At 44.1% G+C, this 14,940-nt stretch overlaps 1 protein-coding gene and 1 non-coding gene across 2 annotated transcripts in view; both read right to left on the bottom strand.

The window, feature by feature from the left end:
* The window catches only part of SLCO2A1 (solute carrier organic anion transporter family member 2A1), a 190,476-nt gene extending 180,817 nt beyond the window's left edge, over positions 1-9,659 (bottom strand). The window contains exon 1 of the mRNA XM_038746057.1: positions 9,546-9,659. Coding sequence (XP_038601985.1) covers positions 9,546-9,659 — 114 coding nt within the window. The remainder of the gene's footprint in view (positions 1-9,545) is intronic.
* Positions 9,660-14,151: 4,492 nt separating this feature from the next.
* Positions 14,152-14,291, bottom strand: LOC119934970. The gene has a single exon (XR_005453051.1). It is a non-coding gene; the product is annotated as a small nucleolar RNA SNORA7 (small nucleolar RNA).
* Between the last annotated feature and the right edge of the window lie 649 nt (positions 14,292-14,940).

Raw genomic sequence — 14,940 nt, 5'->3', positions numbered from 1 at the left:
TCATTCATTCAATCGTATTTATTGAGCGCTTACTGTGTGTAGAGCTCTGTACTAAGCACTTGGGAAGTACAAGTTGGCAACATCTGTTACCAAATTGTACTTTCCAAGTGCTTAGTACAGCGCTCTGCACACAGTAAGCGCTCAATAAATACGATTAAATGAATGAAGGAGCAGCATGGTCTAGAGGCAAGAGCATGGGCTTGGGAATCAGAGGTCATGGGTTCTAATCCTGACTCCACCACTCGTCTGCTGTGTGACCTTGGGCAAGTCACTTCATTTCTCTGGGCCTCAGTTACCTCATCTATGAATGGGAACTGAGACTGTGAGCCCCACATGGGACAACCTGATTTTCTTGCCTTTACCCCAGTGCTTCGAACAGTGCTTGGCACATAGTAAGCACTTAACAAATACCACAATTATTACTATTATTAGTATTATTATGAGCATTTAGGCTTTTCCACCGAGTATCTTATTGCTAATGCAGCGTGGCTCAGTGGAAAGAGCCCGGGCTTTGGAGTCAGAGGTCATGGGTTCAAACCCTGGCTCTGCCAATTGTCAGCTGTGTGACTTTGGAGAAGTCACTTAACTTCTCTGGGCCTCAGTTACCTCATCTGTAAAATTAGGGATTAAGACTGCGAGCCCCCCGTGGGACAACCTGATCACCTTGTAACCTCCCCAGCGCTTAGAACAGTGCTTTGCACATAGTAAGTGCTTAATAAATGCCATTATTATTATTATTATTATTCATGATGGAGGCCAAACACTGGGCTGGGTGGCCCAGTGGTGTGCCCCAATATTGTCCCTGTTCATGTTCTTATAATTCAGATTTTACTAAATGTTGTATAAGTGCTAAAAGTGGAAGTTTTGCTGGGAGTATTAGTTTTTATTGGGCATCCACTTGGTGTGATGCACTCTACCAGGGATTTGTGAAGTATGAGAAGCAGTATGGTCTAGTGGATTGATCACAGCCTTGGGCATCAGAAGGACCTAGGTTCTAATCCTGGCTCTGCCCCTTGTCTGCTATGGGACTTCAGGTAAATCACTTTTCTTCTCTGTGCCTCAGTTCCCTCATCTGTAAAATGGGGATGAAGACTGTGAGACCCATAAGGGACAGGGACTGTGTCCCTTGTCTGCTGTGGTACCTCAGGCACTCAGGCACTGAGCTTTTCTGTGCCTCAGTTCCCTAATCTGTAAAATGGGGATGAAGTCTGTGAGCCCCATGTGGGACAGAGGCTGTGTCCAACCTGATTAGCTCGTGTCTACCTCAGAGCTTAGTACAGTGCCTGCCACACAGTAAGCGCTTCAGCGCTTAGAACAGGGCTTCACACATAGTATGCACTTAACAAATGCCATTATTATTATTATTATTATTAATAACAAATACCATTTTTAAAAAGTACAGAATAAAGAGGTGGCCTGTCCCCTGCCCCAAGGAGTTTAAGCTCTCCATTTCCATTCATTCATTCAATTGTATTTATTGAGCACTTACTGTGTGCAGAGCACTGTACTAAGTGCTTGGGAAGTACAAGTCGGCCACTGCCTCCATTCTCATCTCCTAAAACTTTAACAGTTTCTGGCAAATTACCAAGAGGACTTAAGCGGGACAATCTATTCTCCATTTTGATTCATTTCAGAATGAAATGGTATCACCATTGAATCAACCTGAAGGCAGGATTGGGATCCTGGAGATCTGGCTTTGAGTCCTGGCTCTGTCATTTGCCTGCTGGATGAGTTCGGGCCAGTTACTTAAGTTTTCTGTGCCTCAGTTTCCTCATCTATAAAATGGGGATAAAATACCTATTCTTCCTCATTCTCAGACTTCGAGCCCTTTGTGGGGCAGGGCCCATGTTTTGTCTTTATCCCAGTGCTTAGTACAGTGCTTGGCTCATAGTATGTGCGTAAGTGAAGAATAAATTTGAGATATACATTTGTGAGTTTTGTCCTCAACCTCATCTTCTAGACTGTGAGCCCGTTGTTGAGTAGGGACTCTCTCTATGTTGCCAACTTGTACTTCCCAAGTGCTTAGTACAGTGCTGTGCACACAGTAAGCACTCAATAAATACAATCGAATGAATGAATGAATACCATCATTATTAATGCTTTCATTTCCATTCACCATCCCAAGTCTACATTCCATAATATTGTAAATGGAATGCTATGTTACACTTTGATAAGTAACTCTAAATTATCTTGATTATAACTTACCTTGATGATTACAGTATAATTATTCTTATTTCCTCCTCTCCCCATGTATCCCCAGATATTTGAAAAGAATGTGAGTTTGTCCTGTTGTTAATGACTGGGCTGATAATGTCCTATTTAAGGAAATATAGGCTGAAGCCTGGCTTGGGAAATTTTGATATAGTGTTGGGAATAATAGGGGCTCAGGTTGAGGAGCTGAGTTCTAATTCAATCAATCAATCAATCGTATTTATTGAGAGCTTATTGTGTGCAGAGCACTGTACTAAGCGCTTGGGAAGTACAAGCTGGCAACATCTTTTTTTCTTTTTTTCTGAAAGACCCTGGCCACACAGCTGTCCTTCTTGTGTTGTGTGCATGTGTACACATTCCCTTCCTCCTTGCTGAAAGGAATCACCATTTGAAAATGATGGGCAAAGATAAGAGCTCTCTGAAAATGGTTATGAAGAATATCGAAATAAGAAATTGACTTTTTCCGCCCTACAACAACAGTTCTTCAACAAAAGATTTGAAATCTAAAACGGAATAGAAAAAATGGATTTTCCCCGGGTCTTCTGGCCCACACCTAGCCTGGTTTCAGGTGGGCCAATTTTGACTGAAGAGACTTCCCAGATAATCCTAGGGGATTCCGGGAAAAGCCTGGAAAAAGATGACTATCTCTGTATTACAGCACCTTTCCCATAAGCACCGAGCTGGCAGAATCTTCGACCACCTAGGCTCACAGGAGCCCGGAGAAGACAGATTGCTGTCTCCAAGGTTGAAAATCCTGGATCGCATCTTCGACTTCAGCATGTTCCTTAGTGCCCAGGACTGCGAGAGCACACAGCAGGCCCTCAGTGAATCCTGCTGAGGAAGATGGTGATGCTGCTGCTGATTCATCCTGCTGTGTGACCTTAGATAAGTCACTTAACTTCTCTGTGCCTCCGTCCCCTCATTTAATAATAATAATAATAATAATAATAATAATAATAATAATAATAATGGCATTTATTAAGCACTTACTATGTGCAAAGCACTGTTCTAAGCACTGGGGAGGTTACAGGGTGATCAGGTTGTCCCACGGGGAGCTCACAGTCTTAAACCCGCCTCCACCAATTGTCAGCTGTGTGGCTTTGGGCAAGTCACTTCACTTCTCTGGGCCTCAGTTACCGCATTTGTAAAATGGGGATGAAGACTGTGAGCCCCCCATGGGACAACCTGATCACCTTGTAACCTCCCCAGTGCTTAGTACAGTGCTTTGCACATAGTAAGCGCTTAATAAATGTCATTATTATTAATAATAATTATTATCTCCATTATTATGATATTATATAAATATTAGAATTATGTTAATATAGTATTATATTAATATAATAGTGTATTAATATTATCATAATATCATTAATATTATTATTATATTATTATCCATTATTATTAATCCCCATTTTACAGATGAGGTAACTGAGGCACAGAGAAGTTAAGTGACTTGCCCAAAGTCACACAGCTGACAACTGGTGGAGCCGGGATTTGAACTCCTGACCTCTGACTCCCAAGCCCGGTCTCTTTCCACTGAGCCACGCTGCTATTCAGTGCCAGTTCTCCCTCCCACTTAGACTGTGAACTCTATGTGGGACCTGTGGCTCAGTGGAAAGAGCCCGGGCTTGGGAGTCAGAAGTCATGGGTTCAAATCCCAGCTCCACTGCTTGTCAGCTGTGTGACTTGGGGCAAGTCACTTAACTTCTCTATGCCTCAGTTAACTCATCTGTAAAGATTGTGAGTCCCACATGGGACAATCTGATCACTTTGTATCCTCCCCAGCACTTAGAACAGTGCTTTACACATAGTAAGTGCTTAAAAAATACCAAAATTATTATTATTATTACCTCACACTTAGTACAGTGCTTGGCATATAGTAAGTGCTTAATGAATGCCATTATTATCATTATTAATATTATTATTACTAATAATAATCCATCTTTTTTCTAAGGCCTGCGGGCAAATTCATCTGCCAATGTGAGCTGTTTCAAGGACTAACAACTCCTTTGTAGGGAAGTTCCTCATCTCTGCCCTTAATCCCGCCTGCTGCAGCTTGGACCAATTTTTCTTGTTCTTTCTTCGGTAGAGTTGGAGTAAATCTGATCACTCCCCTCCATAGAAGAATGCTTTCTGTCTTTGAAGACTCCTAAAAATTCACCCTTCAATCAATCAATCAGTCAATCAATCAATCATATTTATCGAGAACATATGGTGTGCAGAGCACTGTACTAAGCATTTGACACCTGTCTACATGTTTTGTTTTGTTGTCTGCCTCCCTCTTCTAGACTGTGAGCCTGTTGTTGGGTAGGGACCGTCTCGATATGTTGCTGACTTGTACTTCCCAAGTGCTTAGTACAGTGCTCTGCACACAGTAAGTGCTCAATAAATATGAATGAATGAATTTAGGAGAGAACAATATAACAGTATAACATAGTTGGGAGACACGTTCCCTGCCCACTGTGAGCTTACAGTCTAGGGGCGGAGGAGACGGACCTTAATATAAATAAATTATGGGTGTGTACATAAGTGCTGCGGGCTGAGGGAAAGGTGGATAAAGAGAGCAACCCAAGTACAAGGGTGGTACAGAAGGAAGTGGGAGAAGAGGAAATGTAGCCTTATCCAGGGAAGGCCTCTTGGAGGAGATGTGCCCTAAATAAGACTTTGAAGGTGAGGAGAGTGACCATCTGTCGGATGTGGAAAAGGGAGGGAATTCCAGGCTAGAGGCAGGACACGGGAGAGAGATCGGCTGTGATGTAGACGAGATTGAGGTCCAGTGAGTATGATGGCATTAGAGGAGTGCAGTGGATGGGCTGGGTTAGAGAAGCGGCCTGGCTCAGTGGAAAAAGCCCGGGCTTTGGAGTCAGAGGTCATGGGTTCGAATCCCAGCCCCACCATTTAGCTGTGTGACTTTGGGCAAGTCATTTCACTTCTCTGGGCCTCAGTTAACTCATCTGTAAAATAGGGATTAGATCTATGAGCCCCACGTGGGACAATTTGATTACCTTGTATCTACCCCAGCACTTAGAATGGTGCTTTGCACATAGTAAACGCTTAATAAATGCCATTATTATTATTATTATTATTGTAGTAGTAGTAGGAGAGCAGCGAGATAAGATAGAAGGGGGCAAAGTGAATGCGTACACAGTCTGTTGTCAAATCCTGCCAATACTTCCTACATAAACTCTATCAGATCCACCCCTTCCTCTCCATATGTTGCCAACTTGTACTCCCCAAGCACTTAGTACAGTGCTCTGCACACAGTAAGCACTCAAATATGATTGATTGATTTGAATACCTATTCCCCTGAGACAGGCTCTGGTCATATCAACAACAGGGCATAGTGGACAGAGCACGGGCATGGAAGTTAGAAAGTCATAGGTAATCTGGGCTCCACCACTTGTCTGCTGTGTGGCCTCGGGCAAGTTACTTCACGTGAGCTCACTATTGGGTAGGGACTGTCTCTACATGTTGCCAAATTGTACTTCCCAAGCGCTTAGTACAGTGCTCTGCACACAGTAAGCGCTCAATAAATGCAATTGATGATGATGATGATTACCTCATCCGTAAGTGGGGATTGAGACTGTGAGCCCCACGTGGGGCAGGGACTGTGTTCAACCCAATTTGCCGGTATCCACCCCAGCACTTAGTACAGTGACTGGCACATAGTAAATGCTTAAATACCACAGTTGTTATTATGATTAAGATGGTGAGTCCCACATGGGACAGAGACTGTATCCAACCTGGTTTGCTTTTGTCCATCCCAGCGCTTAGTACAATGAGCACATTGTAAGCACTTAATGCTCATGTTTTTCACAAAGCCAAATAAATGGCACTTTTTGTAAATGTGAACACTTTATTTATTTTCTATTTATTTATTTTATTTGTACATGTTTATTCTATTTATTTTATTTTGTTAATATGTTTTGTTCTCTGTCTCCCCCTTCTAGACTGTGAGCCCACTCTTGGGTAGGGACCGTCTCTATATGTTGCCGACTTGGACTTCCCAAGCACTTAGTCCAGTGCTCTGCACACAGTGAGCGCTCAATAAATACAATTGAATGGAATGAATTATTATTACTATTAACTGTGGATTGGCATCTTCTCTTATCTCCCTGCCTCCAACCTCTTTCCCCCTTCAGTCTATATGACCCATTAGTTTTTGCACAAGACATCTTTCTGAAGCAGAGAAGCAGCTTGGCTCAGTGGAAAGAACATGGGCTTTGGAGTCAGAGGTCATGGGTTCAAATCCCAGCTCCCCCAGTTGTCAGCTGTGTGACTTTGGGCAAGTCACTTAACTTCTCTGTGTCTCAGTTACCTCATCTGTAAAATGGGGATTAAGACTGTGAGCCCCCCGTGGGACAACCTGATCACCTTGTAACCTCCCCAGTGCTTAGAAAAGTGCTTTGCACATAGTAAGTGCTTAATAAATGCCATTATTATTATTATTATGAAGTATTAGCCAATTTCTTTCCTCAAAACCATCCAGTGCTTCCCGTAATCCTCTGCATACAATGAAAACTCCTCCCAATCATTGAAAAGCCAAATGGAATAGAAAAAATGGATTTGCCTCAGGACATCTAGCCAGCACCTAGTCTACTTTCAGATTGGCACTTCATGAATAAATGGACTTTCCACCTAAGCCAAGAGGATTCTGAGAAATATCAAGGGAAAGCTGACTAACTCTGAGCTACAGCACTTTTCCAGTACAAACCAAAATTCCAGAATCCTAGATCCCTTTTGAGTCTCTCTATCTACTCATCCTGCTTTTGGAATAGAGGATAGCACACAGGTCTGGAAGTTGGAAGGTCATGGGTTCTAATCCCATCTCTGCCACTTGTCTGCTGTGTGGCCTTGGGCAAGTGACTTTGCTTTTATGTGCCTCAGTTACCTCATCTGTAAAATGGGGATTGAGATTGTGAGCCCCATGTGGAACGGGGGCTGTGTCCAACCTGATTTGCTCGTATTCATTCATTCAATCGTATTTATTGAAGACTTACTGTGTGCAGAGCATTGTACTAAGCACTTGGGAAGTACAAGTTGGCAACATATAGAGACAGTCGCTACTCAACCATGGGCTCATGGTCTAGAAATCCACCCCAGTGTTTAATGCAGTGCCTGGCATATAGTAATCAGTCAACAAATGCCCAAATTATTATTATTATTATTATTACCTTTCTGCCTCTCTTCGTTGGCTATTTCCCAGATTCCTGGGACTGTACCTGCCACCTGACTCTCCCGCCAGCCTCTTGCTCAGAGCTGTTCCCCAGCGTGATAACGTCCTTTCTACACCAGTAACAATTCTTCAGCTGATCTCACTGTCCTCCACTCTTTCTCCTTAAGTATAATTAATTAACTACTGTAGTCATTACTCCCTGGCTTCAGGTTGAAACCCTTTCTGCTGATTTTGGTCACTTCTCCAGCCCTACAAAATCATGGTGCATCCTTATGTTGACTCTATCATGTGCGCGTTAGCCACCCATTCAAATTCTCTTCTCTCCACACACGGAGCATGCTAGAGTTAGGGATCATTGTTTTTTCACTGAAGAAATCCTTTATTTAGTCACCAGGCATCTGCATTGAGCAGCAAGCATGATCAAGGGCAAGCGGAGTATTCTTTTACCAACAACTTCCCTTCAACACCTGCCAGAGAGGAAGCCAATCCTATCCTAGGAGAATTAAGAAATAAGAAACAGCTTGGCCTAATGGATAGAACGTGGGCCTGAGAGTCAGAAGGACCCGGGTAATAATTCTGACACCACCCGCTTGCCAGCTGGGTGACCTTGGGGAAGTCACTTGACATCTCAGTGCCTCAGTTTCCTCATCTGTGCACTGGAGATTAAGACTGTGACTGTGTCTGACACATTTATCTTATTTCTAACCCAGCGTTTAGAACAGTGCTTGGTACAGAGTAAGCACTTAACAAATACCACAGTAAAATAAAGGACACCTCAACACTGCTCACCTTTCCCCGCATGCATTGCTCACAGCACACCAGCCAAGCATCTAGCCATTTTCTGACTGACCCTAGCCACCTATCTTTCTTCACCATTCAGACACCTGCTTAGGTTTTGGGAAAGACTTCAGCCTTCTAAAACTTTCCATCAGTTTCCCCAGAGACATTTCATTCATTCAGTCGTATTTATTGAGCGCTTACTGTGTGCAGAACACCGTACAAAGCTCTTGGAAAGTACAATTTGGCAACAGATAGAGACAATCCCTACCCAACAATGGTCTACTACAAGTCTACTAGCCGATCCAGTCACTCATGCAGGGGAGCCAGGGTCAAAGTGTTTTCCAAACCAACCCATCGATAAAAGAAAATTCTAAACGATTGAATCACCAAGCAATACGATTGACACGTGAAAAGATGCCGGACTTGGGAGTCAGGGGTCATGGGTTCTAATCCCGGCTCCACCACTTGTCAGCTGTGGGACTTTGGGCAAGTCACATCACTTATCTGCACCTCAGTTACCTCATCTGTCAAATGGGGATTAAGACTGTGAGCCCCATGTGGGACAATCTGATTACCTTGTATCACTCCCCAGCACTTAGAACAGTGCTTGGCACATAGTAAGTGTCAAGGTAGAAGTCTATGAGACACGCATAACTAACATCCCAGGAATCCAGGTGGAGTCAATAAATCAATCAATGGTGTTCACTGAGCGCTTACTATATGTTGAGCACTGTATTAAACACTTGTGAGATTACAATCCTACAGAATTAATGGAAATGTTCCTGCCCATATCAAGCCTACAGTACAGAGGAATATGCCCTTTATATTGACAGAAGTGCCTGAATGGAAGATAAGATTAACTCCTTGTGGAAAACAGTTATCTGTTAATTCTTTGTACTATTAGAATCATTAGTATTATTATAAGGCATTCAGAAGAAAAAATCAGGTATTCTATTTTATTAGTGTTAGTATCTTTATCCATAAAGAAATAATAATAGTACTAATGAGTACCACAGGGATATTTGTGACATGAATTTCCCATGTAGCCTATATTATCTTTTTCCTATAAGTGCTACTCCAAATAGATGCTCAAATCCCATCACACCCAAGCACAGTGTGGACATACAGCAGTTTTGACGTAAAATCAGATTCAATTGATTTCCCGCGATGCCATGCTGCTACTAGCTTCTTGAAAGATCCATCATTTCTTAAGCGCATTGTGGTGGAAGGCAGAGTGTGAAATTTCATCAATGAAAATGCTGTAGGCAAGGGCAACTCTCATTTACAGAGTGTACCAAAATGGCAATGTCCTTACCGGTCGGCAGCCCCAAAGAGATGAAAGCCATAAATTTTTAAGGAGGAAATCTCAGGTCCTCACCTTAATATTGCCAAAGACAGTCCTCTGGCAGGTGCTATCCCGGCCCGGGTATCTGCCGCTGCCGTTGCTACTGCTGCTGCTTTGTGGTTTGTTGTGCTCACGCTGGAGTCCCATTGTCAGACTAGAAAGACCAGAAAAGGTCTCTTTCTCTTCAAGGGAGCGAGTGTCTCTCCCCCTTTCTCCGGCCCCTGACCCCTTAAACTCCCAAATCAATAAGGATGGTCACTAGACAGCCGCAAGACGAGGGGCCTGGGAGAGAGTGAGAGAGAGGGATTGAGTGGGAGGTGACCGGAAAGTTTTCCCTCTCTCCCTCTCGGCCTCTCTTTCTCTCTCCGGCCCACAGCCGGGCAGAGAGGAAAACTGTGTGGCCAAGAGTGTGAGCCTCAGTGACTGACTGACTTGCTGACTGACTGAGAAGTGAGTGTGAGGTTGAAGTTTTTATAAGTCAGTCCTGTGAAGCGATGATGAAACTTTTTTTCTCCTCCCTCTTTCAGTTTATGTGTAAAGGAACTTTAAAGGCACAGGGAGGCGCACACACACGGGCACACAAACATACACATCACACACACACACTCATTCACTTACCCATTTCCATTCCCAACCAAACATAAGAATCTGCTGCCCCTCCTACAATCTCCAAAGACAATCAATAGTTTGCTACCCCTTCCTGAGCACACACTGCCGCTCCAAAGGAGGGTTAAGTAGACGGATTTGAGGACAAAGCCTCTGAGGCAGGAGAAAGAAAACCAGATATCTGTTTTGAACCTTAAGTGCATTATCCTTTTATTTATTTCTTTTTCTCCTGCAAAGTAAAAGAGAGAAGGAGGGAGGAAACTGGTGGGGAGGATACTGTGGTGGGGGGGCGGGAATGTTAGCAGGTAAGACTTAGTAATTTCCCCTGCTCAGCAGTGATACACAGAACGTTGCTTGCACTGGTCTCTGCTTGTTTTCACATGCACTGAACATATGTTTTTTTAAAATCTTCAAGATGGGTTCTTAGTGAGAACTCACTGGAGTTAGGATTTGCAAAAAAAATTAGATTGATTTAAACTGTCCTGTCCACACCAGGTTGGGATGTAGGGGGGACGATAGGGTGTTCCTGAGCTCAGATTTGGAGTATTTTGTCAGAAATGTCAGTCTGCTGACCAGGGCCTGTTGCTGCACACGGGAGGGGTGCCGGGGAGGGAAATGAAGTGGGAATTCCAACCAAGTTACAAAGTATCCGTAGCCAAATAACACTTCGCAAAAGAGGTTAAAGAAGACCGTAGCTTATTTACCAGTCAAGTAGCAGCTTTAAAGACAAAGAAGTCAGGGGAAAAAAATAAAAACATTCAAACCTGGAACTCTTCTGTTGTATTAAGGATTGCATCCTATTAGAGTTTCTCTAGCCGAGCACTGATTCACCCTCTGAATTCCATTTTCATGGCCTTTCCTAGTCCTGACCATCCCTTTCTATGTTCTCCATCTCACTCATCTAAGAGCACATGGCTGACAGGCTCAGCTTTCCCGAAGTCCAACAATAGTCAGATGAATTGGGAGTTTCCCTGTGGGAATAATGGATAAGCCTTGATCCTATAATAATAATATACATAATAACATGGTATTTAATAATAATGATGGCATTTGTTAAGTGCTTACTATGTGCAAAGTGCTGTTCTTAGCACTGGGGGGATACAAGGTGATCAGGTTGTCCCACGGGGGGCTCACAGTCTTGATCCCCAGTTTACAGATGAGGGAACTGAGGCACAGAGAGGTTAAGTGACTTGCTCAAAGTCACACAGCTGACAATTGGCAGAGCTGGGATTAGAACCCATAATCTCTGGCTCCCAAGCCCCTGCTCTTTCCACTGAGCCATGCTGCTTTATTTGTTAAGTGCTTACTATGTGCCAAGCTCTGTTCTAAGCACTGGGGTAGACGAGGTAATCGGGTTGGACCCAGTCCCTGTCCCACATGGGACTCACAATCTTAATCCCCATTTTGCAGACGAGGTAACTGAGGTGCCGAGAAGTGTAGTGACTTGCCCAAGGTCACACAGCAGACAAATGGTAGAGCCAGGATTAGAACCCATGACTTCTGACTCCAAAGCCTGGGCTCTTGCCACTAGACCACACTGTTCCTAGGGTTCCAGGACTGAAGACATGTCAAAGGAGGGAGTTGATGGCAGGGCTGATGGGGAGTTCAGTAATAATAATAATAATAATAATGATGATGATATTTGTTAAGCACTTACTATGTGCAAAGCACTGTTCTACATGTTGGGGGATACAAGGTGATGAGATTGTCCCACGTGGGGCTCACAGTTTTAATCCCTATTTTACAGATGAGGTAAATGAGGCAAAGAGAAGTTAAGTGGCTTGCCCAAGGTCACACAGCTGACAAGTGTCACCTCCTCCAGGAGGCCTTCCCCGACTGAGCCCTCCTTCCTCTCCCCCTCTTCCCCCTCCCCATCTCCCCGCCTTACCTCCTTCCCCTCCCCACAGCACCTGTATATATGTATATATTTTTGTACGGATTTATTACTCTATTTATTTATTTATTTTATTTGTACATATTTATTCTATTTATTTTATTTTGTTAATATGTTTTGTTTTGTTGTCTGTCTCCCCCTTCTAGACTGTGAGCCCGCTTTTGGGTAAGGACCATCTCTATATGTTGCCAACTTGTACTTCCCAAGCACTTAGTACAGTGCTCTGCACACAGTAAGCGCTCAATAAATATGATTGAATGGATGAATGAATGAAAGTGGTGGAGCGGGATTTGAACCCATGACCTCTGACTCCCAAGCCCGGGCTCTTTCCACTGAGCCACACAGTAACACTCATGCTCCCTCGACCCTGTCAGTGGTTTTCCCACTTGGGCAGTGGATGCGGCTCCCCCCGCCCATGTCCCTTCTCCCGGCTGGAACTCCCTCCTCATCCATATAAAAATAATCATTGCTATTATTAATAATTGTGGTATTTGTTAAGCACCTACTATGTGCCAGGCACTGTACTGAACACTGGGGTGGATACAAGCAAATCGGGTTGGAACAGTCCCTGTCTCATGTGGGGCTCACAATCTCAATCCTCATTTTCCAGATGAGGTAACTGAGGCCCAGAGAAGTGAAGTGACTTGCACAAGGTCACACAGCTGACAAGTGGCAGAGCTGTGATGAGAGCCCATGACCTTCTGACTCCCAAGGCCCGGGCTCTGTCTACCTCATAGCCTACAAACCACCATTCTCCCCACCTGCAAAACCCTCCTAAAATCACATCTCTTACAAGAAGCCTTCCCTGACTAAGCCCTTATTTGCCACTATCCAGCCTCCCCTAGGTGTTGACTACACATTAGACCGTGTATTCCTTAAGCACATTGATTCTCACCTCAGCCTCACATCTCTGGGCCTCAGTTATCTCATCTGTAAAATGGGGATTAAGATTGTGAGCCCCAACTGGGACAACCGTGATTACCTTGTACCCCCTCAGCGCTTAGAACAGTGCTTGGCACATAGTAAGCACTTAACAAATACCAACATTATTATTATTGCCCTACTGTGAGCTCATCTCCTCCAGGAGGCCTTCCCAGATTGAGCGTCTTTTTTCTCTCCTCCTCCCCGCTCCCCACAGCACCTGTTTGTATGTTTGTACAGATTTATTACTCTATTTATTTCACTTCTACATATTTACTATTCTATTTATTTTGTTAATGATGTGCATCTAGCTTTATTTCCATTTATTCTGATGACACCTGTCCACATGTTTTGTTTTGTCGTCTGCCTCCCCCTTCTAGACTGTGAGCCCGTTGTTGGGTAGGGACCGTCTCTATATGTTGCTAACTTGTACTTCCAAAGTGCTTAGTACAGTGCTCTGCACACAATAATTGCTCAATGAATCATCATCAATCGTATTTATTGAGCGCTTACTATGTGCAGAGCACTGTACTAAGCGCTTGGGAAGTACAAATTGGCAACATATAGAGACAGTCCCTACCCAACAGTGGGCTCACAGTCTATGAATGAATGAATGAATATCCTTATACTCTTCCATTTCCCCTATCTGTAATTTATTTTAATGTTTGTCTCTCGCTCTAGACTGTAAGCTCCTTGAGGGCAGGGATCGCATCTACCAGTACTATTGTTTCTACTTTCCCAAGCACTTCTTTATAGTACTCAATCAGTCAGTCAAACTTATTGAGAGTTTGCTGTGGGAAGAGCGTCGTCTTGTCTCATGCCATCGAGTTGTTTCTGACCCACAGCGACACCACGGACACATTCATTCATTCATTCATTTAATCGAATTTATTGAGCGCTTACTGTGTGCAGAGCACTGTACTAAGTGCTTGGGAAGTACAAGTCGGCAACATATAGAGACGGTCCCTACCCAACAACGGGCTCACAGTCTAGAAGGGGGAGACAGACGACAAAACAAAACATGTGGACAGGTGTCAAGTCGTCTCTTCCAGAATGCCCCGTTCTCCATCCGCAATCGCTCTGGTAGTGGAGCCATAGAGTTTTCTTGCTAAAAATACAAAACTGGTTTACCATTGCCTCCTTCCACAGGACTAAACTCGAGTCTCCGCTCTCAGCTCTCTCCCATACCGCTGCTGCCCAGCCTATGGGTGAGTTTTGACTTGTAGCAGATTGCCTTCCACTCGCCAGCCACTTGCCAAGCTAGGAATGGGATGGACAGGCCTCTGCTTGACTACCTCCCTCCTGATGCTGAGACTGGAAGAGTACTGGAAACTCTCCAGGTGCGACCCTGAGGGGAGAGCACCGTACTAAGGGAGAATACATTATAACAGAGTTGGTAGAACATTTCCTTACACTTTGGAAGACCATGCTTATATTTGGGGTTTGTTAAGCGCTTACTATGTACCAGGCACCTTATGAAGCACTGGGTAGAGATAATAGTTAATAAGATTGGATATTATCCATGTTCTGCATGGGGCTTACAGCCTTAATTACCATTTTACAGATGAGGTAACTGTGGCCCAGAGAAGTGAAGTGACTTGCCCAGGATCCCACAGCAGACAAGTAGTGGATTTGGGTCTAGAACCAAAGTCCTTCAGACTCCCAGCCCTGTGTTCTATCCACTGGGCCTTATTGCTTCCATAGTACAGTCAATCAATCAATCGTATTTATTGAGCGCTTACTGTGTGCAGAGCACTGTACTAAGCGCTTACACACAGTAAGTGTTCGATAAATGGCACTGATTGATTGACTGATTAGAGGAGCAGCATGGCCCAGTGGCTAGAGTCCGTGCCTGGGAATCAAAGACCTGGGTCCTCATCCTAGCTCTGCTCCTTGCCTGCTTGTGTGAACTTGGGCAAGTCGCTTCACTTCTCTGTGCCTCAGTTCCCTCATCTGTAAAATGGGCATTTAGACCGGGAGCCCCATGAGTGACATGGTCTGTGCGCA

Source organism: Tachyglossus aculeatus, chromosome 1 (assembly GCF_015852505.1).
Source record: "Tachyglossus aculeatus isolate mTacAcu1 chromosome 1, mTacAcu1.pri, whole genome shotgun sequence".
Taxonomy (NCBI): domain Eukaryota; kingdom Metazoa; phylum Chordata; class Mammalia; order Monotremata; family Tachyglossidae; genus Tachyglossus; species Tachyglossus aculeatus.
Note: the sequence above shows the minus strand (reverse complement) of the source record. Positions and strands in the feature narration are given on the sequence as shown.